Here is a 26,818-nt window from a genome sequence, read left to right as displayed (position 1 = left end):
TTTAATATTATCATGTTTTTGTCTTATATTGATAATGTATATTTGAATAATCAACATGGATTTATTACAAATATATCCACAGATATTAATCTCGTTTCCGTTGTTGGGATCTATGCTTATCGGTTAATGCTCGTTGTAACGGTGACGTAATAGATTGACTATTAGATTTTAGTAAAACTTTTGATCAAGTTCAACATTTTATTCTACTACGAAACCTTAAGCATATTGTATATGTAACAAATTTTTATTCTTACCAAATTTATTTACTTTTTAAATAGTTATACTACATGTAAAGTATTGTTCATAAAAATAGCTATGTATGAATCGATACAGTGACCCATTGTGGGGGAGATGCGGAATGTAAAAAGGCGACGAGAAGCCGAATGCAATGACTTCAAGCTTAGTTTCAGTCACGCGATACTTTCGCGTCACAAGCTTGCTGCCTACTTAATATTCACTTCATAATGTTTAGACACGGCTCTGTTGGAACGAAGTCGTATTTGTTCAATTTATTTTCCAATTTACGTGAACCCCGCAAATTTACGCGAATAGAAATTAGATGTATTAATTATTAAACAAATAAGGAACGTGATGTTTCTGTACCTCGTGTAGTAGGTTAAGAATTAACCACTATTATTATAGATTCCACTTTCCAGAAGGTGGGTAGTCAGTTTATTAGTATTCTAGTGATAACTACTAATCATTCTTAATAAAACTAGTAGAATAAATACTAGTAAAAGTTGGAATTGTAATCAAGTTGATAGAAAGTGGAATGCATAATAATTGCGGTGAGTATTTAAGTTACTATAGTGTGTTCAAAAATATAATGTTGTGCTATTTACGAGTTTTATTTCCAGTTCTCTATCAATGTCTTGTTATTTGTCAATAAATATTTCTTCTGTATTTTACATCTATTCATATAAATAAAATTGGAGTATCTGTTTGTAATATTGAAATAACCATTTTTTACTACATGCATATGCATATAAATACGGTATACAAAAATAAAATTTCTTAGATACTTTATCTGTCTGTCTGTCTGTTTTGTTCCGGCTAATCTCTGAAATGGCTGAACCGATTTTGCCGAGACTTTTTTTAGAAAGTAAAGCCAAAGTAGAATTTAACTTTATTTTTCTAAAATAAAGTTAAATTCCATTCGGACGAATTCGCGGGTACAGCTAGTATTACATAAAATGAATTAAGTAATTTGCTTACATTTCATTTTTACATACATCCATTAAAAAATTAGTCACATTCTCATATCAAAGTAAGCAGTTGTATACTATAGTTTTTGCGGTTATCTGGAAACGATAAAATTATTGTCCTGAAACTTATTACTTATATGAAGTAGCCACTTCTAAATCACTCTATAACCCACAAAAGCAATTCCTTGGTCGCTATAACGACGGACAGCCCCACTGTTTACGAACCGAAGTCTGCACGAGAAACAGTAACGCACCACCTTCGAACTCGAACGAACACCACCCGCCCCGAATGGTACCACCGTGAAAATAATAACCACAAAACTAAAACTAGAAAATAAACTGCATTTAAAATAAAAATGGACGTTCCATCGGGATTTAAATCGAATTCAACTGTTCTATGTTCATATTAACCAAAACGAATTACGAACGTTACGAAGATCAGTTTTAAATTTGGAACTGACGGACCTGTGTGCTTCGAATTTTTGTTCAAAATGATTCATGTTGTAGTGTTGCCATTATTGATAAGTCTTGCATTATCCGCAAGGGAGCCCCGTCAGATTAATCTTGCGAATCAAGGAGCAATATCCGGAATGTATATCACGAGATTTCGAACAAAGAGAATAGCCGCGTATGTAGGAATACCTTACGCACAGCCTCCACTGGACTTCAGAAGATTTGCTCCCCCTGAGTTTACAGACCTTCCAAAATGGGAAGAGGTTAGAAATATGACAATATTTGCTCCTGATTGCATGCAAGCAGATCCTAAGGGAGAGGATGTGCAGAATCCATTACCGAAACATGATGAGTTGTTCAATAAATTGTTGGAGGCTCAATTAGAGGAGCCAAGAAAGAAAGAATATTCTGAAGATTGCTTGTATTTAAATGTTTATGTGCCAGATGGTAAGATACACATTTATCTATATTCTTAATATTGACCTCATATAAAAACATCTCTTAGAAAATGTTCAGTGATGCCTGTTTTACCTAAGTTTTAAGTATGCATATTATTGGAAAGGTTTATCATCTACATCAAATTCTTTCATAGTATTCTCTTAGTGACGCGCTCTCAGGATTAATTTTATAGAATATTTTCAAAGTAATCCATAATGTCATCCGAAAGTGATTCTTCGTTATATTTCTTGTGTCTGAATTTTCTGTAAGTGGATACTTTTTAATGGAATCAAATTAAAATTGGGCGGATTATGAATTCGAGCATTTAGCCTACTCCAACGGGAGTTGGTCGTAACTTTGTACATGTTGGCATATATATAGTTGGACTTATTGAATAGAACCTCTATCGACCATTCTCGATAAAATATTAAGGAATTTTGTTCATATTAAGTCCTTTATTATTTTGGATTGGACGGGCTTCTCGCTCTGAGCGCCTGACATTCATTTGACATCGTTAAATTCCTTTGCTCAACCCTTCTTATCATTGTATGCATAATATTCTATTGTACATAGCATCCAGCTATGGCTTTGTTCTTAGTCAACTTAAAGAGACATTATATAATGTACTATTGCTCTGTCTCACCTATTTCTGTAGCCACAAGCTTATTTTGCAAACAATGCTCCGGTTTTAAGAGAGGGTTATAGCAGAGACGTTGTAGGGTACGAAGGTTTAATATCAGGCTCAATTTTGTGATGACCAAGACACTGTTTATGTCTATTTTTGACGATTAGCACTTTCCATTAGTTAGGTGCTATTATTAATAACTTTGTCATTGCCATAATTCCTGAAATCGATGTAATGTTTATAGATTTTCCTGATATCAATTTGTGCTTTATCTCTTTATAATGTTAGTACGGTTCAAGTTACCAACAAAGTTAATAGCGACATAAATATTTTATTGTATGAAACTCCAACCTCTTGCAACCCTATTTTATTACATTTACACATTTAAACATATACATATTTTATGATAAAGACTATCTACAAACTAAACTACAAACGATAAATTGTCTAATAAAAAATCTAATATCAAAAATATATCTAATAATAGACATTACTCCTGTACACGGAAAATGCCTACATAAAGTTTCACAATCAATTCCTGTCACAGTTTCATTTACAGGAAGCAAAAATAGAAGATAGTAGGAAATGCCAATCGATATGTCTTCTTTAGTCCATGATACATACACGTATCGTATACATGTACTTACTATAGGTATAGGAGGGTCTATCCGGATAGGTACGAGAAAAATGAGCTGTGAAGTAGGTAAATGATCCACTAAATTTATCGCTTTAAATCGATAACTTAGCATTGTGGTACACAACATTTTCTGTTCACGATTTTTTTTTTCTTGTTGACTTTGGTCGTGTACCAATGGTGTGATTAGCTGGTTTGATTCCCGCGTAACACATTCATCTGTGAGTACGATTTGGATTTGTCTGGTTGAAATTACTTAGATTAATTTTGATTTAAAGTTGGTGGAATGGAATAAAATATTGTACTCCATGTCACCAATTTTAAATTTGTTGTTACCTGTGGTTGAAAACTACATTCAAATTCGGTGCTTAATTTAAAAGATTTACGCTTAGGTACAGACAGCGACGTCTACTTTGCTTTATACTATATATATATTTTTTTGTCATTGATATTTCTCCGCAGTACCTAGTTTTTATCTCACAAGTGAACAACAGGCCTAACTCACAATATCATGGAAAGTGTGCAAGGAAGCACTTCAATGATTTCAGCCCTATTGTTGGCGTTCCACATCTGCAACAAATCGATTCTCGCGTAATTCAATCTCCCCTGAATATACTTTGTAACAGTCATTCATACTGATTTCAAATAGCGATCGATTGTTTTTTTTTTTTATAAAAAAACCGCTATTTATACAAATAATATGCTAGTGCAATAAACTAATTTTAATATAAATAGAATAAATAAAAATGCTTAAGATTAATTTTATCGTTTTCATGTAAACGATAAAAACCAAAAAAAGAGTTACGTGAAATTTATTTCAACATAGACAATATTAAAATATAAAAATATGGTTTCGTGTGAATGCAAAAAATATATTAAACAATATTTACCGTATATTTTCTATAGTTTTCAATAGCAATTATAATCTCAAAGTTAAGGTACGATGTAAATATAACTATTTGCTCCATATAGTAGAGTTGAACTACGAGTAAGAAAACGGTTTAAACTCAGATGGTTTAGCAGGCCTACTATTCAGATACATCTAATATCTGCCTACTAGAGAATTACATCTACGTTACTGATTAATCAGCGCAATTAACTAAAACGAATAAATTTCCAGAAATTGTCCCTCTTACGAGAATGAGAGAAAACGAATCCCATTCAAACGAAACCACGATGAAGCTAGCCACAGATAAAACAAACAAGTTTGTAACAAACAGAACAAGTCCTTCGTTAACCTAGTTTTCTAAATTCACAAGGTTCCCCTCAATCTGATAACGAAGTCATTTTCTTGGGGCCCGTGTGTGGGGCGGCAGCCTTCATTGCCATTCCAAGTTGCCCCCGTTTAATTCAAGCACCCCTACTTTCTAATAAATCAATTGTTATATTATTTGTTTCCCTATTGCAAGGCGTCATTCATACTTTCACACTAGTGTATGTATAAAAGTATAAATACGAAAGTGAGTTGATCTGTTACCGTTTCAATACTAAATGGCTGAGCTGAATGAAATCTGAGGTTAAAATATATTGTTTCACTACGAAAGACATTGCCTATTTCATATATTAAAAAAATAACAGACGATTTCGAGGTTACAATTACTTATAATATATAGGAATAAAAAATAAAATGTATAAATAATCTCTTAAATTTTTTCAATTTTCCATTATTAACAGCATTTCCATCAGCCGAAAGTCCATTGCAAATTGACAAAGTTTATGGTTTCGGCCAGATTCGTATCCACAATCTTTGTGGTCTACAGTTGACATTGTATAACTAGGGAACGCTTTCCAAGAATAAAATACCAATAATGACATACCAATGTTATTGTCGTGGAACAAATCGACTGTACGATCGGAAATAGACAAAACGACAATGTAGTGGATCTGTTATGATTTTGCAAATATCGGAACTTTCCCCATTACGACTGGACAATATAGCCACAAACTAGATTATAAATAGATATTTATCTATAAATGATGCACAAGTGTCGTGTCACGCTTCCAGCAATTAATATTTCAGTCATAAAATATGTGAATAAATATGCTCATGCCATTATTTCATTAACTAGCTGAACCCAACTTCGTCTGCATTACACTTACTGAACATTTATTATTATATTTCGCCTAATTTATATAATGTATTTTTAATTTATAGACTATGTATGATTCTGATGTATAAGCTTCATTAATGTAAAGTTTAAACGAAAATCTGTTCTGTAGTTTTTGCATTAAATAGTAACGAACATCTACTCGTCCATCCATATTAACAAACTTTCGCGTTTATAATATTATTAAGTAGTAAGATGCACTAAAAGTTTATAAAAACATTTTTATTTAAAACTGTGATCCATGTAGCTAATAATCAATCAATGTAGTAAGTACACGTATGTACACATACGTGTACTTACTACATTGATTGATACATTACATCATTCATCTAAATTTTTTCTCTTTCATATTACATTTTTATAAATTCAAATAATAATTTTATAGTATTATTATTTATATATTTATTTAAACTTCTCTTATACTGTCCTTGTCCTTATTTTACATTTTTCTGTTATTTCCTTTCCCTCCTTTATAGTTTTCTCTATATAATTATATTCTTTGTTTTGTTGTCTCATATATATATTTTTTCTTACTTTCAATTTGAGGCTGTACTTAAAATTTGTTTATCAGATCATTGTATTATTTATATATCATATTTAGCTAGATATTTATGTATGTATATTATGTTATTATAGGAATTTATATATATATATATATTTTACATTTCTCATTTATATTAGTGCACCGCCAACAATCGTTCCCTGAACCACTCATGGTTGACTGGTAGATAACGCCACAAGGTGTTAAGTCTGCCATATGTACCTACACATTGTTTTGTGCATTGAAGTTAAATAAATATTACATTTACTGTAAGGATGTAGTTGGTATATAAAGCCTAATTTTCAAAAAAGGTTTTGATTTTGGAGAAGCTCCAAGAAGGTGCACTAATTCTGCAGGGTAATCTACATACAGTCAATTTGTACATTAATATTATATAGTATACTGATATAAGTACTGGTAATGTTTACGATCGTAATAGCCATTAAACATTAATTAGATATCAAATAAAATTAATAAATTTAAATATAGAACGTTTAATGCAGAGCAGTGTGATTGTTTTGTTTCTTAAAAAATATTCATTTTCATTTAGACCACTGTTAATAAGATGAGTAAAATGACATAATATTTTTTATATTATCGTGCAATATTACTTCACCATACAATTATTAGTAGACATTTTAACACAATGTCGAACCAAATCGCAAAGCACTATTTCTGTCTTAGGTATCCTCAAAATTATTACATTTCGCTCACCTTCCTAAGAATTACTATTAATTCGACTTACTCCGAACATCCTTACAAATTGGTTCATTGGTTCACGTAACGCTTAGCTACTGACGATATCAGCATCCAGTCCAATGGAATTAGGCTCCTAAAAGAACTCAGATATTTCTCTTTTTTGCTGAAATCGAGTGATAATTTGTCGAAGCCAAATTGCAGATTAGCCGCAAAACTTTTATTATAACTTTATCACGGTAAGTTTAATAGGTACCGATATTCACACAGGTATTATGAATTCAGGCGTGCTTATTTCTTTGTTTGTTTATTTGATATCTTTTTTTATTTATTGCGTTATTGACTACTAAAATATGATACAAAAGGCGGACTTAATGCCTAATTAATGAGTGGTGGATGTTTAAGAATTGCATGGTTAATTTAAGTGTGAAACCGATATCTTAATGTTTATATAATAGATTCCTGTCTCCCGTCCCCCGACCCCCGACCTCGACCCGTCATCTTTTATATGAAATAACTTCATATTGTAGTTTTTAAAATTAATGAAATACATTTTTTTAGTAAATTATGTAATGGATATTATTATCTGTGGTAATAATAAATAAAAAAAAATTGTATGTAATAGTAAATTAAAGTGTGCTCGAGGCTTTTTCAACCAGGTGTCCCCTGTATATATATAATTATAATATATATATACATATTTGAAACAAATCAAAATACCAATAATTCAATATTTCCGCTAGCAACGTAGTAAATCACAGAACTACAGGCTGTATAGTAACATACAAGTAACAGATGGATAAACTTCCCTAGTTTGTATATAATATGATAGGGTGTAACTAATTAAACCAATGAACGACTTACGTAAGCCATTAGTTGACTAATTTGTATAATTTAAACTAATGTAACGGATGTTCTACGATTACTACATTCCGAAATATTTAGCCGTTTTCAAAGACAAATTATTTACAGGACTATAACAAAGCTCTATAAGATTCTATATATAAATTGAAAGATCTCTTATTTATCTAAAGGGCTCTCTGAATGTATATATAAAAAAAAACAAAAATATAGAATATAGAATTCTATATTTTTTATTTTTGGCCTCCGTGGTCTAGCAGTTTAGCACACTGCCTACTCACCGTTTGTATTTATGAATATGATTGCTTGTATCGGTCTGAGTGTTTTCTAAGTATAATATGTATTTATTTACGAAAAAAATATCTATGTAGTTGTATCTGTGATATGGTACCCATATCACAAGCTTTAGCTAGTTTAACTTGGGTCTAGATGGCGCTGTGTGAATTGTCCTGAGATTATTATTAAAAGTATAAGGCTTTGTGAGATCTTTAACTGTCAATTTAGTAGATATGTATACCATTATGCCATCTCAGATGTTTATATTTTAAAACAACGTGCGAGCATACCGTTGCACCGACACTCGGATACATTTGGGCTGTTATTATAGTTTCTTTCACCATAAAGTCAGTCAGAAATGTAAATTGTTAGTGGATTTTTTTTCTTCGTCATGTTTAAGCTGATAACCTTTATAATTGGGAGTACTAAAATGCTGAGCCACGACGTTCTCAATAGAAATATAAATCAATCATACAAAGTATTGTGTTAGCCTTTATTTAAATTTAAAGTCTTCATTGATGCAAACATATATGACAATGCATGGAGAATTTAGTACGATTTAAAATTTTTTATACACTAACATTGTATGTTAGATATTCATTTCATTATCATAATCATTTAAGCAATTCCAATGCATTAATGCGCTAGCTTTTTAACGTTGCATGCATATTAATGCAAACAATCATTGTACTCGTACAGTACTGCGGTCCTGCTGTGAACATTTATTTTTTTCACTGCTCGTTGTTAGCATTCAGGGTATATTAAGCTTTTAATTAGTTATATCCGGGGTAGAATTTGTAAAAAGTGGTCTGCGTGGTTAACCATGTTTTTTTATTTCAACCACCAAGCAGATTGCTTAATGTATCTGCTTGCTTCATGCAAGTTAACAGTATTTATACATATAAGAATATTGGGCCATATTTTATATACGTTACGGACTAACATATACATATATATATATTGTCTTCGTGGTCACTCACTACGGCAATCTGCTACGGTAACGCCAACAGCACTCCCTTTGGCCAGTAATCTTCCTTCATGAAGGTGTACACCATGTTGGTAGGGACCCGGGCCTTTATAAACGTTATATGTTATTTAGGTATGTTTTTCAGTAGAAAGCTACCCAGGCTACTTTTTAATATATCCATAGATGGTTTCAAAAAGTACTGAATACTTACTTACTACTACCACGTTACTTCTCTTTATAGCTTTGTATATTCGTTTGATATCCCAGACGTCATATGATAACGTGATGTCCTAATGTTATTCATATATATAAACAATGGATCCACTACACATCAGGGGGCTCTATCATGGTTAACATCATACCAGTTACGTAAAAAAATCGCCCTTATTTTATTTATCGCAGAATATTGTGTTATGCCCTTTAGAAGAAGCTCTCGACATAATATAACTGTTTAATTGTTCATAATGAGCTACTCGTCACTACATTTCCGTGTCAGTGGTGTGAGAAAGAGCACGTGAATCATAAAATATTTACGTCTCCAGGAAACAACGCCAACTTTAGACAGATCGATAGTAAATTAAACTAGATTCGTGTTACATCTTAGCTAATTCAAAGGATTAAAATAAAACTAAGGTGTCGGGGTAATTTCATTTGATGATAATTTTACGCTAAATATATACTAGATTCGATAGAGACTATTGTGCTGGATTACTCCGTCTAATTTCCAATTCTGTTACATTTTGCAATACACTTTTCATAAGATCATCTATGGATTACAAGAAACTTCAAATGTGTATGTGATACTAGTAATAACTATATTAAGACACATTCACGATAAAATAAATTATGTTAATATAAATATGTTAGCTTAACTGCGATATAAGGTACCTAGTGGTGCTAAATTATTATGTTGGTTTATTTGCGAATATAATAATTGAAGTCTGATATTGTCAAACTTTAGTGATCAAATTGAAGAAAGTCAGAGCTACAAACTCCAATTTGTAGCTCAAACAATAACGTTGTCAAAATCTGCGACCAAAATTGGTGGCAGCCATTTGATAAAGAAGAAGATTAACGGATGCATGAAACGTAATCCACGTTTCACTTGGCAGGAAATGAAATAACTAGTATAAAATTAAAAAAAAAAACAAAGCCGCGAAAACGGCTAGCATAATAATAGAGTGGTGATGATTACTGATGATTACTGATGATAGGTACTACTCTATTATGTTTCATACATATATATTAATAAAATGTACACAAACAACGGTACGGCTAGGAAATTGAATATTTAGCATAGCAATATATTAAGTACTACACGTAATTCATCAAATTTTAGGAATAATTCAAGAATATATCCTTCATAACACGAATACCACCATACTTTCTTGACACTACATGATGGAGCGACTCACGCCAACCGGCAATTTTTCTTGGAAATATTATAATTGTTTTCATCATCGGTTACTTTTACCCTTGGATATTAATTTAAATTAAATAAAATTTGATTTAATACTTTGAAAATAGAATTTAACTTAATTATAAATTTAAACGTGCGGTTACAGCCGTCAGTGGTCCATGAAATCAAATTTTTCGATAATTTTATAATATTGGAGACAAAGTTATAATAAATTATTTTTATACTTAATGGATTTATATTATTTTGTTACATCCTACTATGACTTATCACAGTATTAAACAAATATCGGACTTCAAAAAAATAACTACTCGATAAAAATATTTTATTGATAAATTTTAATAGTGTTTACTACTTATTATTATATACACTGAAATGAATAATTCAATGTAATAATATATGCATTATATAATAATTTGTAAAAGTAACTAAACAATCATGTTACATACACAAGATTTTTAAAATATATATATATATACATAAGAATAATTAATATTTCGTTCTCAACTATGCTCTTCGAGGAAAAACTGGACTAGATGGATTATGACCTTTCACGACTTCAGACTTACTTCAGACTTACTAATATCTATGAATTGGAGTTCAATTAAATATAGATAATACCAATTTTTAGTGGAATCAGCCCAGCAGTTTATACGTTAATAATGATCAACAAACATTCAAATATTCTCACTGAGTTACGACTTTTCACGACTTCAGACTTACTAATATCAATGAATTGGAGCAAATTCAAATTTCTCCTGTCCACAACAGTACTTATAGATAGTACCAATTTTCATTGGAATCCACCCAGTCATGCGTTAATGATGAACAAACATTCAAATATCTTTATAAACTTTCATTAATTATATCAGTCGAATTACCTATTATGATACGCGCAATTAACATACTGTTTGGCTTCAATATATTGTATGTATCAATATCTTTGTCTATATATGTTATCAATATGTAAATTATACATAAATAGGTTTATATGTATATACTGAAATTGAGTATCATATGTAATAGGGATCTAATAATATCTCCGAGTGTAGCCATTAATGGGACCCTCAAACATTTTAAAAGGTTTATAAACCCGTATCATAATCCTAAGGATTTTCAAATTTAAACCATTTCTTTTTTTTATACATATGCCTATTAAATAGGTACACAGTACCTACAGACAAAAAAACTTTACACGATGTCTTGTTTGATTATAGTATTTTATAGTTTTCAGAATACCTATTTTGGATTTTAGTATAAAAAGGCACTAATAGTAACGTCTTATTTTACTATACTAATACTTTCGGAAATATTATACATTCCGAAATTATATACATTTTTGTAATATATACACAAGGATCGCTAGTTTTGTATTATTAATTAAATATTTACGGCTATACTATTACAATGTTAACAAAATTACTATGCGACTACCAAAAAACGTTAATAGTTTTTTAATGTAGATTAGTTAAGTATATTAAAAAATCTTTTATTGTTTAGTGAGTCGTAAGCTTATTGACTACTCTTATTATTATAATGCGATATATGAATACGATCCATAGCAAATGCCAAACGTACGTCGTCTATATGTCGTCGTACGCCGTCATGTAACGACCGTGGTATCTCTCATGTACTCGTACCATTGCCATTTCCTAGCACATGCTATAAGATATATCGATATATTTATATACGCGATATTTTTTACAAATACAATTGTAAATGAAGAATCCGCTCATTTTAAATCATTTGAACACAAATTACGATGTCCGAGTAGAAGCAGCCGAATCCTTATTGTACCTAATTTACACTGAAAGAGCTAAATCAATTTCGAATTCACTGATTTGTAGAACGACCCGTACATTTAAATATCTTTTTTTACAAAAAGAGAAATCCATCCGAATGGCATCAGCGACTTTAAATCGACCTAATCCTTTGAGACTTGAATTCTCAAAGGTTTAGGCTATTGGATATACCGCGCTGTCGACTTCATTTTTGCAGTACAACTTGGTAAAAACGAACTGAGAACGGTAATAAAATTGCCATTAAAGTAATTTAATTTTAAACCCTTCAATCTACCTACCTATTGGGTTTCGTATTATTAATCCGATCAATTTGTACTTCGTTTTTAATTTTATCAAATAGACATAACATCTTTCCTTTGTATGATTTTAGTAATGTGCTACAAAGATACTTTGCTATTTTAAAAAGAGATTCATAGTTTAACTATCGCTCATGTGAATAAAAAAAATTAAACACTAGCTATTTTCCACGATTCTGTCTACTTTCTGACATAAAAGATAGTCTATATTGGTCTTAGTAACGATCTATCTTCTTATCGAATGTTTATTGCTTTTTCGCGTCTTAACGGTAGAATGTATAACAAAGAAATTGCAGACAAAGTCGCAGGAAACAGCTAATAAAATATAAAATAATACCAACTATTACTCAGATTTTTTGTAACTAATTTATATCGTTGTTACTCCCATTACTGTGTATATTCATTGTAAATCATTGGATTGCACTGATATCACTTTCCCATCTTTGTGCAAACACAGGTCACGTTGTGTGAATAGCCCCTAACAATGTTACGTAGGTCCTAATTTCATCACAAATCTAATACACGTAACAGGTAAAAGCATTTTCTCACGACAGGGTTGTCAAAACCCATTTCCAGTTCAAGGTTATTCTTAACTAAAAATAATCAGATGAAATATTAGTTACGTATAAGGTTTATTATAAATGTGTGACCCAAAATTCTAATTATATCGTCACGGCAATGACCCGAATAATAATGTTAATTTCTATAGAACGGCATCGACCAGTAGTTCATTACAGTTTGGAATCCCATCTACTTTAATTGCTTTTGCATATTTTTCCAGGCTATTTTCCTTCCTCGACTAATGATTCATAAGAATTGTATGAAGAATTGAAAAATACTGAGAATACCTCTTTTATCTGTTTAGATGGAAATAAACTGATGATTAATTATAAGCCTGGACAATATTGTTGCTATAAATGACATCCCTGTTGGCCATTCCGAAAATGTAACCCATTGCAATTTTACTTGGCCCTTGTTTGATTAAGGCCGAAGAGTGAAAGCAGTTTGTTTTTAATGGCACCTGACTGGTAGGGTCGATCCTATTACATCCTTAATATATATTTATCTTGAAGAAACCAGTTGGTACGCCCACACTGATAGTCATTATTGTAGTTAAATCAACAATTCTGCTGATCGAATTGTCTAATAATTTAATATCCAAATAAGAATTTCATCAACCATTTCTTCTCGGCCGAAAACTCGCAAACGATTTGAGCGAGAAAATGTGTCGCTGGCTCGTGAACTATAATATAATACGTGTTACTTATTTAATTAAATGTTGAAATCGATTTTTACCTACAAGAGAGTGACGCGCCTTTTGTAATATTCCTTCAAAGCTTTCCTTCTTAGTTTTAAACTCTCGTAATTTTGATCTTGATAACATTGGTCTTGAATTTAAGAGTGTCTTAATCCCTAAAACTTATGTAATGTTGTAAATTCAGTTTCATTTGTCGACCTAAATGAAAGTCATTAAGTAAAACGGTAGTTCAGAAATAACAAAAAAATATATCAATAGCTGGTTTATGAAGGTAAAGATTTTTAACATACTAAAAAGAAAGAAGGATGACGTTTTTTATGTATACAAATATGCAAGCAATAAGCAAATGCATTCAAAATTTCCTATATTATTATTTTATTTTTCATTTATTCCATTTATTATTATTTATATATTATATATACATAATACATATACATGGATTTCATTACTTATACTTTTACATTAATTATTTACTACACGGAATTTTCTTTCTGTTATCAGTAGTCTCCATAGTAGGTCAGAACTGTATCTTGGGGGCTAGGACCGCGGATACTAAAAATATATATTGTGTGTACAAAATTTTTTTTATAGCACAAACGAGCTTGCGTCTCATATTTTTATTTATATAGTCATAATCATTGGATTTATTTGGAATTGCAACTATTTTCGTGTATAGTATTGGTAATACCTGATGACGTTGAGAATGATGATGATGCATTTTAATATGAAGATTAAAGTTTTCGATATTTCCTCAATATCCTGTATTTTATTACTATATGTCACGTTCCACAGGAAATACAACATATAATACTTGATGATGAGATACGATGGCTTTAGAGGAGACAGAACTTTATTCAATGTCTATGTTATTACGAATTTTTAATTAAACTTTCGTCCCATATTTCACTCCTTACAGATTATTTTTTGAGATAAAATATTCTCTTAATTACGTATCAAATTTCATTAAAACCCTTTCAACCGTTTAGTTGTATAAAAGTAACAGTCAGACATACAGGCACACTTTTGCAGTTATAATATTAGTATAGAGCCACGAAATACTACATGTCTATGATTTAAATTTTTATCGTAAATCAGGCTGTCTCGACATATGGCATGCCGTTAATAGGTAATAAGTCATGAAATTAGGTGACCTAACTTTTACTGATTCACACCTACCTAATGACTCATAATAATGCACATACTCACAGTGAATTTCCAGTCATTAATGCAAGAATTCCGTGACGTTGTTACACTTCGAGCAATCGACTTAACCCTAATCTTTGTGGTGGGTGACCCAGATAATACCAGTGTTGGACTCCACTCGCCATTCGAATGATTTCATAGCAAATACTATTTACAAGGTTTTGTTTAACTTGTTACCATTTTTGGGTCACATTTAAGTGACCTTGAACTGAAATACTGTTACTGAAACACTTTTTTATGCGAGTCGAATGGTAAACAAGATGACGGTGTATCTAATGGTATCTAAGTGGTAACGGTCGTCTATAGGCATTACAAAATATTTTGACCGATTGCCCTAACGCATTTCATTCTTGAGAACTATTTCGTTATACCTACGTATCTGTAACTTTACTACCATATCTCTACCTCTACCCGTTTCGCCCTAGAAACCATTCCAACCCTGATGAATGTAATTAGCATATTCAAAAGAAAATTTAATCTCGGATTCGGAAGATTATCAAAGACAAAAGCTTTAGAGTTAACAGCGCGCATATAACATCGTTTGTGTTTCAAGTACCCTTAAACTATTATATCTGTAGCCGCTTACATCAGTCTACTCGTGTGCTTGACAACGACGTTTACATGTCACGAAGCTAAATTGTTGTATTTAATTTCAGCATATAGAATTCTAATTAATGATATTAGTTTTCATTTATAGATCTACGTCAACCGTTTATTAATATAAATTACGTATCTAACCTATCTAACTAATTTTAAATTTAGGTTAGGTTTAATTTTATGTCTGATAATAATTAAATGAATACACCTGAGCTAAATTAGGTAAAGTTAGGTTTAATTTTATGTCTGATAATAATTAAATGGATCCACCTGAGCTAAGTTAGGTAAAGTTAGGTTTAATTTTATGTCTGATAATAATTAAATGAATCCACCTGAGCTAAGTTAGGTAAAGTTAGGTTTAATTTTATGTCTGATAATAATTAAATGAATCCACCTGAGCTAAGTTAGGTAAAGTTAGGTTTAATTTTATGTCTCATAATAATTAAATGAATACACCTGAGCTAAATTAGGTAAAGTTAGGTTTAATTTTATGTCTGATAATAATTAAATGGATCCACCTGAGCTAAAGGTTTGCGTTGACGGGGCACCAGCGAAGGTTGATATCAATCCCCGCATGTGGTCAGGTCAGTTAGCCCACTGTAGCAAATTCACCAGAAATTTTTCATGATGGTTTCCAGGATGAACAGGCTGCGGTCACCTGAAATAGTATATTGCTAGCATTAGCATAATCATTAGGATAACATTACTAACAACTAATATAATATTGTTTATATATAATTGGTTTGAAATCAAATAAAAAATTATATATTTGTTACAGATTTTAAAGTGGAAGGATATCCGACAATGGTGTGGTTTCATGGTGGAAGTTTTGTCCGAGGCAGTCCAAATAATGTTAATCCTTTCCATCTTGTGTTAAAACATAAGGTTTGTATATCTTATGATATTTAGGTAAAATTTGTAAAGTTGTCTAATATACCATACCAGCTTAAATAGAAAAAACATTATATTTTCCAATCAATCTTGATAACATACATAGTACGTAAGTATTTGGGATAGACATACGTCACTGTGTATTCGCGATATGCAATCAGTCACGCAAACCAAGTGCCGGACAGAAGCTAGGTAATAATAAAAATATATTTCTTTACAGGTTATTTTCGTTTCTGCAGCATACCGATTAAATATTTTCGGATTTTTTTCATCATTAGACAATGAATCGCCTGGAAATTATGGGTTACTTGATCAAGTGGCAGCTTTAACTTGGGTTAAGAACAATATAGAAAGTTTTGGTGGTGACCCAGATAATGTATGCATCTTTGGTCACGAAGCTGGTGCTGTAAGCGTAGGTCTTCATTTGATATCTTCCCATTCTTCCGGACTCTTCCAAAAGGCAATAGCAATGAGTGGCAATGTACTGTCACCAAACACTGTTAATACAGTCAGTAAAGAAATTCTTACTGTAGATAAAGTAGCCAGTGCTTTCGGGTGCTATCGAAAGCCTACGATTCAGTTATTAGATTGTCTAAGAAGAGCTAATTATCAAGCTCTATTAGATGTTGGTGGACCATTAGCTGAGTGGGGCCCCATTGTAGACGGTTCTTTTAGTAACGGTTCATTATACATACCATTTTTACCCGATTTGCCTAGTAAAATGTTCAAAAGTGATATTTTTACTCCAATACCAGTTTTAACTGGGTACACCAACATGGAAGATGCTCTACGCCTTCACAAAGAAGATGATAAAAATGACGGTTTAAGCCAAAGAGAATTTGATGTAATGCGGGAAGAAATAATATTATCAGACATAACAATAGACAATAGTTCTTGTTTCACAAACCAACACCATATACAAGATGCTGTATCATTCTTTTACAAACCTATACCGCCTACATCTAATGAAACCGTTTTACGTAAACTATTTTTGGAATTCTACACCGACAAAGTACATGGAGCCACTACTTATCAACTAGCACAATTTCTTAGTAAGCATTCGCCTGTTTATTTATACAGATTTGATTTGAAACCTTTTTCGGATATAGCTAACGAAGGCATACCAGAGTGGATAGCAGTACCTCATAATTTTGATTTAACTTTCACTTTTGGCTTACCTCATTTAGCTTTACCTGAAGATTTTGCTAAATGGGATATCAGAGATAAAAGTATTTCTGATGTGATAATGAAAATGTGGTCGAATTTTGCATGGTATTCGAATCCGACTAATTCTGGAGTCAATATTTTATGGGAACCTTTCGAAATAGAAAAACCTGGTTATCTGATTATTGATCGTAAGAACTTCACAATGAGCACACCAGAAACTGTAAATTATAAAGCATTTGAGTTTTGGACAGAGTTTTACCCCAAAGTTGTTGAAATTGGAACTAAATGCTGTAAAGAAAAAGATGAGGATTCTGGAACTGACTCTGTTGTAATGAAAAGAATCATAACTAGTTTACTGACATTACATTTGCTTTTGATTTTGGCATCATAACAATATACATATAAGCAACAAAAGCTGTGAAACCTCGTAACGTTATTTTTGTATAGTTTATTTATAGACTTCAGATGTATAATTTATTTATGGGAAGTTATTGCCATGTTGCGAGATTAAATTTTAAGAAGAAGCAATATTTACCTTTTAATATAAGAATCTGTCATGAATAAAAATATTTGTAACAAGTGCTGTTTTTACATTACAATAAAATTAAAATGTCCATGTAAAAAATATGCGAAGGACGTCACATATTCTGACCTTCAAACCCAAGGTGGAAACCTAGCGGGTACAGGCATGACTTCAAAATTATATCGATAAAGTCACGACATTCATCGTTCATGGAGTTGAAATAAATTTTCGTATAAAATAAAACCGAACGGTAACTTCTAAGTATTCGGAGAAATTAAAAAGTCATTAAAGTTTTTATAAAGTTGAGGAAGCCGAGATTTCCTATAGAATACATAATACACAACTTTTGAAAATTTTTTTGGGTCTTAATATGGGTGGATGCTAATTCTTTGAATTAATATTGAAATGGACAACATCATACTGACTTTAAAAAATTATTATATTACTAATTTTATTTTTCTTATGTATTTCGCACTTTTAAGTCATTATCATAGATATACAAATATTGTAATTACAATAGTTTATGTAGGAATTCAATGTTATATGAAATTATTTATTTAATGCGTTGATAGATACAGGGGAACAGTACAGTTTAGCGTAGAGGCCTCGTTTGGGTCGTTGGAGTGTCGGGCTTCCTCCTGCAAGATGGACCGATGGTATCAAGGACGTGGGCGGGAGTGAATGGATGCATAAGTTGTAAAATGGCACATGGTAAAAGACATTGGGGAACGCCTATATATCTAACAATGGATAGGCTGAACTGATGAGGGTTCTTTTAATAATTAATAATAAACAAAATACAAGAACCTACAAAATTATAACTGCTCAATAAATACGTACTAATTTTAATTAATTCCAAATTTAACAACAAGAATACCTAAAAGTATCTATAAAATAGAAAATAGTAAATTGGAACAATAAAATATTTTCAGTTAGGAAGCCTACAATACGTTGCCAAGATATTGTATAGTATGATATCGTGCTAAAACGATATTATTTATAAAACTCAACTGTTCGAACGTCGAGAACGACGATAAAACTGGAATAAACACCTGGGGTTGCAATGCATGTCGTTCCATGGATTAATGGTAATAGGTAGATTAGAAAGATCGGCCTGTGAAAATTACTAGATAAAGTGCGAATAATATATTCGCTTCTTATCTAACTTGCACATTTGCATATTTTATGTTCCGTTTGGATTAATGACAGTGTAAATACATAGACACATTAAGACACAGACCTACATGTTACTAGTATAGTCGTAAGGGAGCTGGCCATAGTCCTATTATTTGGAACCGGTTGGTACAGGAATATACAGGTACTGAAGGAGGACATTACATTGTCATGCGACGCCTGGGATACCACTCATGCATTGCCATTCTGGAATACTAAAATGGCATCGTACCCTGTAATTTCACTTCAATTTCACCTTTCAACTGAAAGACATCGTACAAAGCAAGCTACTTGGCGCTTGAAATAGATGAGGTACAAGCAGATATCTCTTTACAAAAGTCTACCCCAGTAATATTGGTTCTGGGATATCGACTATTATTTCGTCGATTTTTATTATTATTTCAATTATTAAACGTGCAATATTATCCTCAGTAACCTGTTAGTCGTACACTTATTTAAAAGAAATATATTTGATAATAACTTTATTCGTTATACTTTAAACATTACTTTTAAAATCAGGGCTGGGATCTCCTTAAATAGTTGTGATAGGAGATCCCGCTCTTATAGAATTGCTATCATTATATTCCGACATAAATACTTAATAATTGTTTTACATTTACTTAACATTTTTGTATTAATTCTTTTTACATGGATAGATAGATAGACAGCAGTTGAACTTATTTCTACTAATTTCCTATCATTCTTCGTATAGCAAGAATTACATTTAAACTATCTTATACCATAATACTAAGGTAGTCTCACTTTGTGCTCTACATGATACATACAGATACTACTGCATATACAAAAAATCCACATACATTCAATAGTACCTATGTATACCAATATAATATTAAAATCTTGCACACACCCTTTATTATATTAAACACCCTGCATCTTATTTGAGCAGTACCAGGCATAAATTTCATAATTTCAATACAATGTGAATATTTTTATAGGTTTTTTATACTCAACAAAATTAAAATATGAGACAAATTAATTATTAGAACCATAACAGCCTTGACTCCGAAATCTCAAAAAAAGAAGTTCTTTTACAATATAAATTCCATCTGCCAATCACTGTCACCCGCATCACACAATATGTGGACAATAACTTAATGAGTAATTGTGATTTTCCATTTGTAATAGAATATAAACATAAATTAGCCTCGGGTCATATGAGTATATAATCCGTGGCATTTAAGAATCAACAAGTAGTTAAATATTTCATAGAATCCATGATGACGAATTTATATGAAAATATTGTAGAAAAGATATGTATTTTATTAGTATCGAAAATTATAAATTTATTTTATTACTAGGTAATATAGCCTGGCCGAAAATATTAGATTTCTATGACAATTGCGCAAGTGCGAATCCGTAGCGAACCACTAGTAAGTTGTGTAATCAGTATTCAAAATTAATTTAATGCTTGATAATGTAATAAATACTATTACCACACATTATAAACTTTATTTTTTTTTATTTTTCAAACTCATTACCTTGCTTTCACGTTAGAATGAAACAAACTTAAAGACAATGCAATAAAAACAAATAAATATTACAAATTAATAAACGAATTTATGAAAAATGGATATGTGGTTAATTTATATGTTATCGACGTTGGAGCGAGATACCCTTCCCTCAACTCACTCCCTCTTCCCTCCACTTCAACCACATATAAATTACCAGCGATATCACTCTCCATTCTTCTAAAAGATCTTTACTGTCTAGAAATGTAGTAAGTTTTGAACGTTACGTTTTAACTTTAGATGCTAAAGCAGCACTAGCAGGCTTCTACCGGATATGGTATGGAAGATATGTGGAGAGAGAGAAACAAAGTGTGGTGAAGGTGAGTGTTGACGTAAATTGGCAAGGGGCCTTTTATACCCACGCCCGAGTCACAAGTCTCGGGAACTACTCGAAGTATCACTATACATGATGGACAATGAATCCACAGAATGCTAAGAAGAAGTTCACTTTATTTATTGTTATTGGTCTAAATCACCGAATATACTAAGAATATAATGTAGGACTCTAGTACTCCAATATCTTAATTAATTGACTAGTATAAACGTCTATCAATTAGACCTAAGATCGTATTAACGCCATTCCTCATTTTACCCAATTATTGTTAAAGCTGATATGGACATCCTTAGTAAAGTCGTCTCATTAATTAACATTCACTCCATTAGATTTCTCTTTTGTATTCGTATATAATATTATTTAATCTATATAATCTATTTAATCATAAAACTTTACCTAAAATGTAATCCAGATGTTGATGAACTTTTCGCCACTGACTGTCGGAGCCGAGGGTTTTCGCGGGTTTGGAGTGCCATTTGCATTCGGCCCCAATCATTCGATGAAGCTATAAGGCCAGCTGTGGCCGACAGCATTAGAATAGTTCGACAACAAAAAGAAGTCGAGGTGGATTGCTTGTTCTGAATAACCCTCTAATTAGAAACTGGTTAAATGTTATATAGTAGCAGATGACATCATGTACATTGTACAATGAACATAAATGTAAGATAAGATCTTTTTCAATAGACATTAACAGTCTGCCTCCAACTTTATCGTGAGATAAAATTAAACGTTAATCTTGCAAGAATAATATGAAAATGGCCTCGTTACTTAGTGACCTTTATTTCTATTATAGTATATAGAATCCATACTAATATTCTTAATTAACAAAAGTGTCTATCTATCTGTTTTTTACCTTTTCACGGATAAACGACTAAACCGATTATAATTAAATTTTATGTATTGTTTTACGAGGATGAATATAGGCTATCTTAAGCAGACAAAATCACGGGCAACAACTAATAATAATATAACATATCTATAAGACTTTTATCCCCGAAGGCACCCCTTTGAGCTTGTAAATTATAACCGTCCACATTGTTGTAAATGTAACATATACCATGACATATATCCTTCCTCTGTCTACCAAATAATTTATTATGTTATCGCTGTTTCCATCACCAGAAAGTGAGTGTGATAAATTTATACACAATCAACAAGGTAAGGTCTGTAATATGCTTATCTATATCTGCCTAAAAATTACAATTACAACGTGGAAATATTATATTACTATTATATGTCAGTAGTTTTTTTCAACATATATACTTATTAAAAACCTTATATTGCAGTTGAAAGTGCCTGATTTCCATACATTAATAGATTAATATAGAATGTATTACATATGCATGAGATTATATCTAAATTAACTTTGTTACTAAATTAAGCTCACGCAAATAGAAACCTTAGTCGCTTATCATAATCACGATTCTTTGAAATAAATTATAAAATTTTATTTCACATATTAAAACACTTTATTTGTTATTAGTTTGCAGCTCTAATATACCTATTCACGAGCTGGGTGAGGAGTTTTCTAGAAACGGCGACTAATCAGGCTTCCTGTTGCAAAAGCCTGGTTGATATTTGGTTAATTTCATGTCTGTGAAAGAAACAATAGTGGTTTTTTTGTATTGATGATAATGGAATGTTGCACCCGCCTGCACTAACGGTTTGCATGAAGTAATAAATTAACCTTTATATACATATATACAGACTTTGATGACATCAGTGGCCAAGCAGTTTAAAACACGGCGTAACTTCCGATGTTAAGAATTCGCGGGTTCAATTCCTCTGACGGTACAAACATTTGTATTTAAGATTATTATTATTTGTATTGGTCTGGGTATTTTCTAATATATTCTGTGCGTATTTAAAAAATATCTATATCAAATAATATTTATGATTTCAGTTGTCTTGTACTCATAACACAAGCTCCGCTTAGTTTGGGACTAGCTGGCGCTGTATGAATTGCCTTAAGATATTATTATTTTAGACAGATACACACGGTAGCAAAATAATAAAATCGTAAAAATACATTTCAATAAATAAGTAATTAGTATATTACACAATAAGTAGATATACGTAGGTACTTAGGTAAATCCGTGGCTTTGTACTTGGAATAGGTAGTCAACATTTTTTATAGTTTTAAAAACTGAGAAGTAATATTTGAAGCAAAAAGTTTTGTTTGGGTAATGGATTTTAGTTAAGAACTACATTAGTTCTAAAAAACGAATGTTTAAATTTGAAAGAACTTACTGGCCTTCAGTCTATTGCACTTCTTCCATAGACTGACTACCCGACTAGCTAATTAGGATTAGTAGTCTTATTCCTTGCAATGTAAATAGCTTAATCCATACCACGTCATCATTTACTGGTGCCCCGTTAGTCTTAATGCATTCGGGTGCACCCTTCCATTATCATATATTAAAAATAATACACGACTGTATTTTTTAAAAATAATTAATAATTTTTGTTCGAGATGTTATGCACATGATCCAGAATATTCCTGTTTTTTTTTCAAACGGAAAAAAATTGTTGGTGTCGTAAGTATTTATGTACTAATTTTTACCTTAAAATATTATGTTTCTATGTTCTTTCTTCCATATTATACCTACCTCTTTCTAAAACTAAAGACGAATACGTTTGTTTCTAGCATAAAAACAAACCTATACCTATTTTTTATACACATTAAATAAACAATATACGAAAAACATTTGAATCAGTGTTTACTATTTTTTTATTAGTTTAAATAGATTTAAACAAACTGCAGGCACCATAGGTCTTATAAAATGAAGTGGATACGTCACGAACCGGTACATCTGACCGTCAAGTTTTCCTCCTTTGTTTTTGCGATAACCATTTACCAGTCGGCGGGTATCGCTCAAGACGGAGGTGTGTGTGTGGATTTCTTTCGGTAAGTTTATTTATAAATCTTAATGAAAACATTTTTAAGTTATGTTTATATTGGTAGCTATATATGTGAATAATATACCTACCTCTAGTATGATCACTGCTTCTAAAAATGATAAGATCACTTAAAATTCCTTTGGTTCTCTAAGAAACATCATTTGTTTTATTAATGATTTAAGTAAATATTACTTGTGATTTAAATATATTAAACCTGTGCATATAATACTAATTTGAGCATATCTATAAATAATCTATCCACTTATGGTTGCCGACTTAAACATTTTTTGGCTGTAAATATTTATCTTATATACCTATAAAATTCTCGTGTCACAGTTTTCGTTCCCATACTCCTCCGAAACGGCTTGACCGATTCTCATGAAATTTTGTGAGCGTATTGAGTAGGTCTGAGAATCGGCCAACATCTATTTTTTATCCCCCCAAATGTTAGGGGAAGTCCACCCCTAAATTTTTTATTTTTATTTTCAACATTTATTAACGACGTTTGCCGGGACAGCTAGTAATTATAATATAATTGTAATTTATAAAAATCAAGCTACTAATCAAAATAAAACTTATTTCACCTAATACAGATTTATAAACGTATATATTTGTATTATTATTTGTAGTGTATTATACATATGTATCTATAGGCATATAATGATAAAATTACTACAAAATACTATAATATATAGATATAATAAAAAAAAAATGAAAACACGAAAGTTTTAGATCTACTTTTTTTCTTAATTAGCTGACAAAGATCGAACATAATTATTAAATCAAAATTTAAAATACAGTCTACATGATATGACCTTACATCTTAGACCTCAGAAATATCAACGCATGATGGGTCACACGATGCTGTGATTGATTCCAGTTAAAAAATCTATCAACTTAGTGTTAGCAAATATAACAATAAAGACCTTGGTACCTATTTAATTATATTTTGTTTAGATAATGACGTTCCAACTGCTCATGGTGATCACATCAGCGACGCTGGTGATGGGGCAACGACCCGGGTTTGCGGGTAGTAGACCCATTGGTTACCCGGAACTTTACAACAGAACTACAACCACGGCTGATGGTTTAGAAGATCGGTATGTGTAGACATCTTTTTAGGCATTATTAAACGTCCATAGTAACTTTACTAAAAGTAAAGTCTACCTCGAGTTTGCAAAAACTCGTATACGGAACGACCGTACGACTCGTATTCGAACCTCAGTATCACCTATTTGGGTTCAAACAATGCCTTTGCTTTATAAGATGGTCGGTTGAAGGCTGAGACGAAACAGTGAAATATTCAGGATAAGAGGCATGACTAGTCATTAGAAAAATCGTTAATGCTATTTAAAAAGATCTTGTTACATACAAATATTTTAAAATAGAATAATGATAAAAATTTAAATAACTAATAATCATAATTTATTATCGAAATTGAACTGGATCCTTCCATAGCTACATTCTATACTTATGTATATTTCTACGTAACGACTAATTTAAATGATTTTACCGTATAGGAACATAAATGTGTTAACTACGTACCCTCTTTGTTTATATAGTAGGTACAATCAAGTTTATCCATTCTATTACGAAGTCCGTTGACACGAATTTAATCCCGTTATATACCTACAGATAACGGCAAGGAAAAAAAGTAGGTCTAAGTGTCCACTTATAATAAAGATTATGTATCATTATACAATATTTTAAAATCGTAAACGAGCCGTGTATGTGCATTGAGTATTTTAAAAAAAACTTTAAAAGTTTGCAACTGAGGTGGAAAAATATATATTTTTTTATTTTCTGTGAAATACCAAATGAGGTGATGGTAACCGTATCCAATATACTTGTGGAACAGCTCTACTGTAAGCTAGGAACACCTCAAGGTGACTAATTTCGTACCGGTCCAAAACTTCTAAGACGGTTAATAACGTTATGTTATGAAGCTTAGTGTAAATCAGCTGCGTTTCTGAGGTTGGGTTTAGGAATAGCATTAGTCCTGGTTTAAATTGTTATCAACGTCGTGTGTCGCTCTTTTCGGAGGTTTAAGGTGTTGAGCCTCCGTACCCTATAATTTTCCTGCCATATCTCACCCTTCTACCTAAACACTTTACAAATGAAGCAGCTCGGCAGCTGAAATGATTGAGACAGATTCAGATGGATTTGTACAAAGTATATTTCAGTATAACATCAGCACTAAATTGTTTTTAATAATAAATAAAGCATCAGCTCTTATTTGGTCTCTCATTTCTTGTTTTGGTGGGTATACTTTGAATGAATGAGGTTATAGAATTCTACACTAGCATGCGACTTCCCTGACATATTGAAATCTAATCATATAGCAATTTTTAATTACTTATACAATAAATTATTTTCAGATTTGGTGAAGGCACTACACAAAGGTTACCTATAGAAGCCAATGGAGACAGGGACCTAATAGATCGACTCAGTAAGCTGCCGATTGATAAGCAACCTTTCTGGTTCATTAACTGGCAAGCAATTGAAGCCAACAGAGAAAATCCCCAGACATATCCTCAAAAACCAAACGTTTTCATTGACCCAATCCCAATAAATAACCAACCTAATTCTCCAAATAGTCCAATTCAGGGATCAACTTCTCAAAATCCTACTAATATAGGATCTACCCAAAATAGTGTGAGTTTAAGTATGAGAAATGGTGAACCAAACGTTCCTAATACGGCACCAATTTCACTGAACAATGGTCAAACCATCTCACAAATCCCGACTACTCCAAGACCTGATAGTTTTAATAATCAAAATTCGTCTAAAGATAATAATTTATATAAACAAAATTCCTCCCACCTAGCATCTAATGGGTCCTATTCTGAAATATCAAACACTAATTCGCCCATATCCACTACTTATACTAATGTAAATGTATAAGTTTTTGAATACTATATAA

At 31.5% G+C, this 26,818-nt stretch overlaps 1 protein-coding gene across 1 annotated transcript; it reads left to right on the top strand.

Annotated features, from left to right (window-relative positions):
- The first annotated feature begins 1,696 nt into the window (after nt 1–1,696).
- Nucleotides 1,697–26,814, top strand: LOC131851195 (carboxylesterase 1C). Its single transcript, XM_059201649.1, has 5 exons — nt 1,697–2,105; nt 16,156–16,262; nt 16,489–17,760; nt 24,853–24,995; nt 26,274–26,814. The coding sequence occupies exons 1-5, from the start codon at nt 1,697–1,699 to the stop codon at nt 26,797–26,799; spliced, it is 2,457 nt and encodes an 818-aa protein (XP_059057632.1). The 3' UTR covers nt 26,800–26,814.
- Nucleotides 26,815–26,818: the final 4 nt, after the last annotated feature.

This window comes from Achroia grisella, unplaced genomic scaffold, assembly GCF_030625045.1.
Source record: "Achroia grisella isolate CSIRO2021 unplaced genomic scaffold, CSIRO_AGI_Agris_v1 utg782, whole genome shotgun sequence".
Lineage (NCBI taxonomy): Eukaryota > Metazoa > Arthropoda > Insecta > Lepidoptera > Pyralidae > Achroia > Achroia grisella.
This window is presented reverse-complemented; position numbering and strand designations above follow the sequence as displayed.

Coding starts and splice junctions, on each gene's coding strand:
- LOC131851195 (XM_059201649.1), top strand. CDS start 1,697: ATGATTCATGTTGTAGTGTTGCCATTATTGATAAGTCTTGCATTATCC. Junction 2,106..16,155: donor AAATGTTTATGTGCCAGATG/GTAAGATACACA, acceptor TATTTGTTACAG/ATTTTAAAGTGGAAGGATAT. Junction 16,263..16,488: donor ATCTTGTGTTAAAACATAAG/GTTTGTATATCT, acceptor ATTTCTTTACAG/GTTATTTTCGTTTCTGCAGC.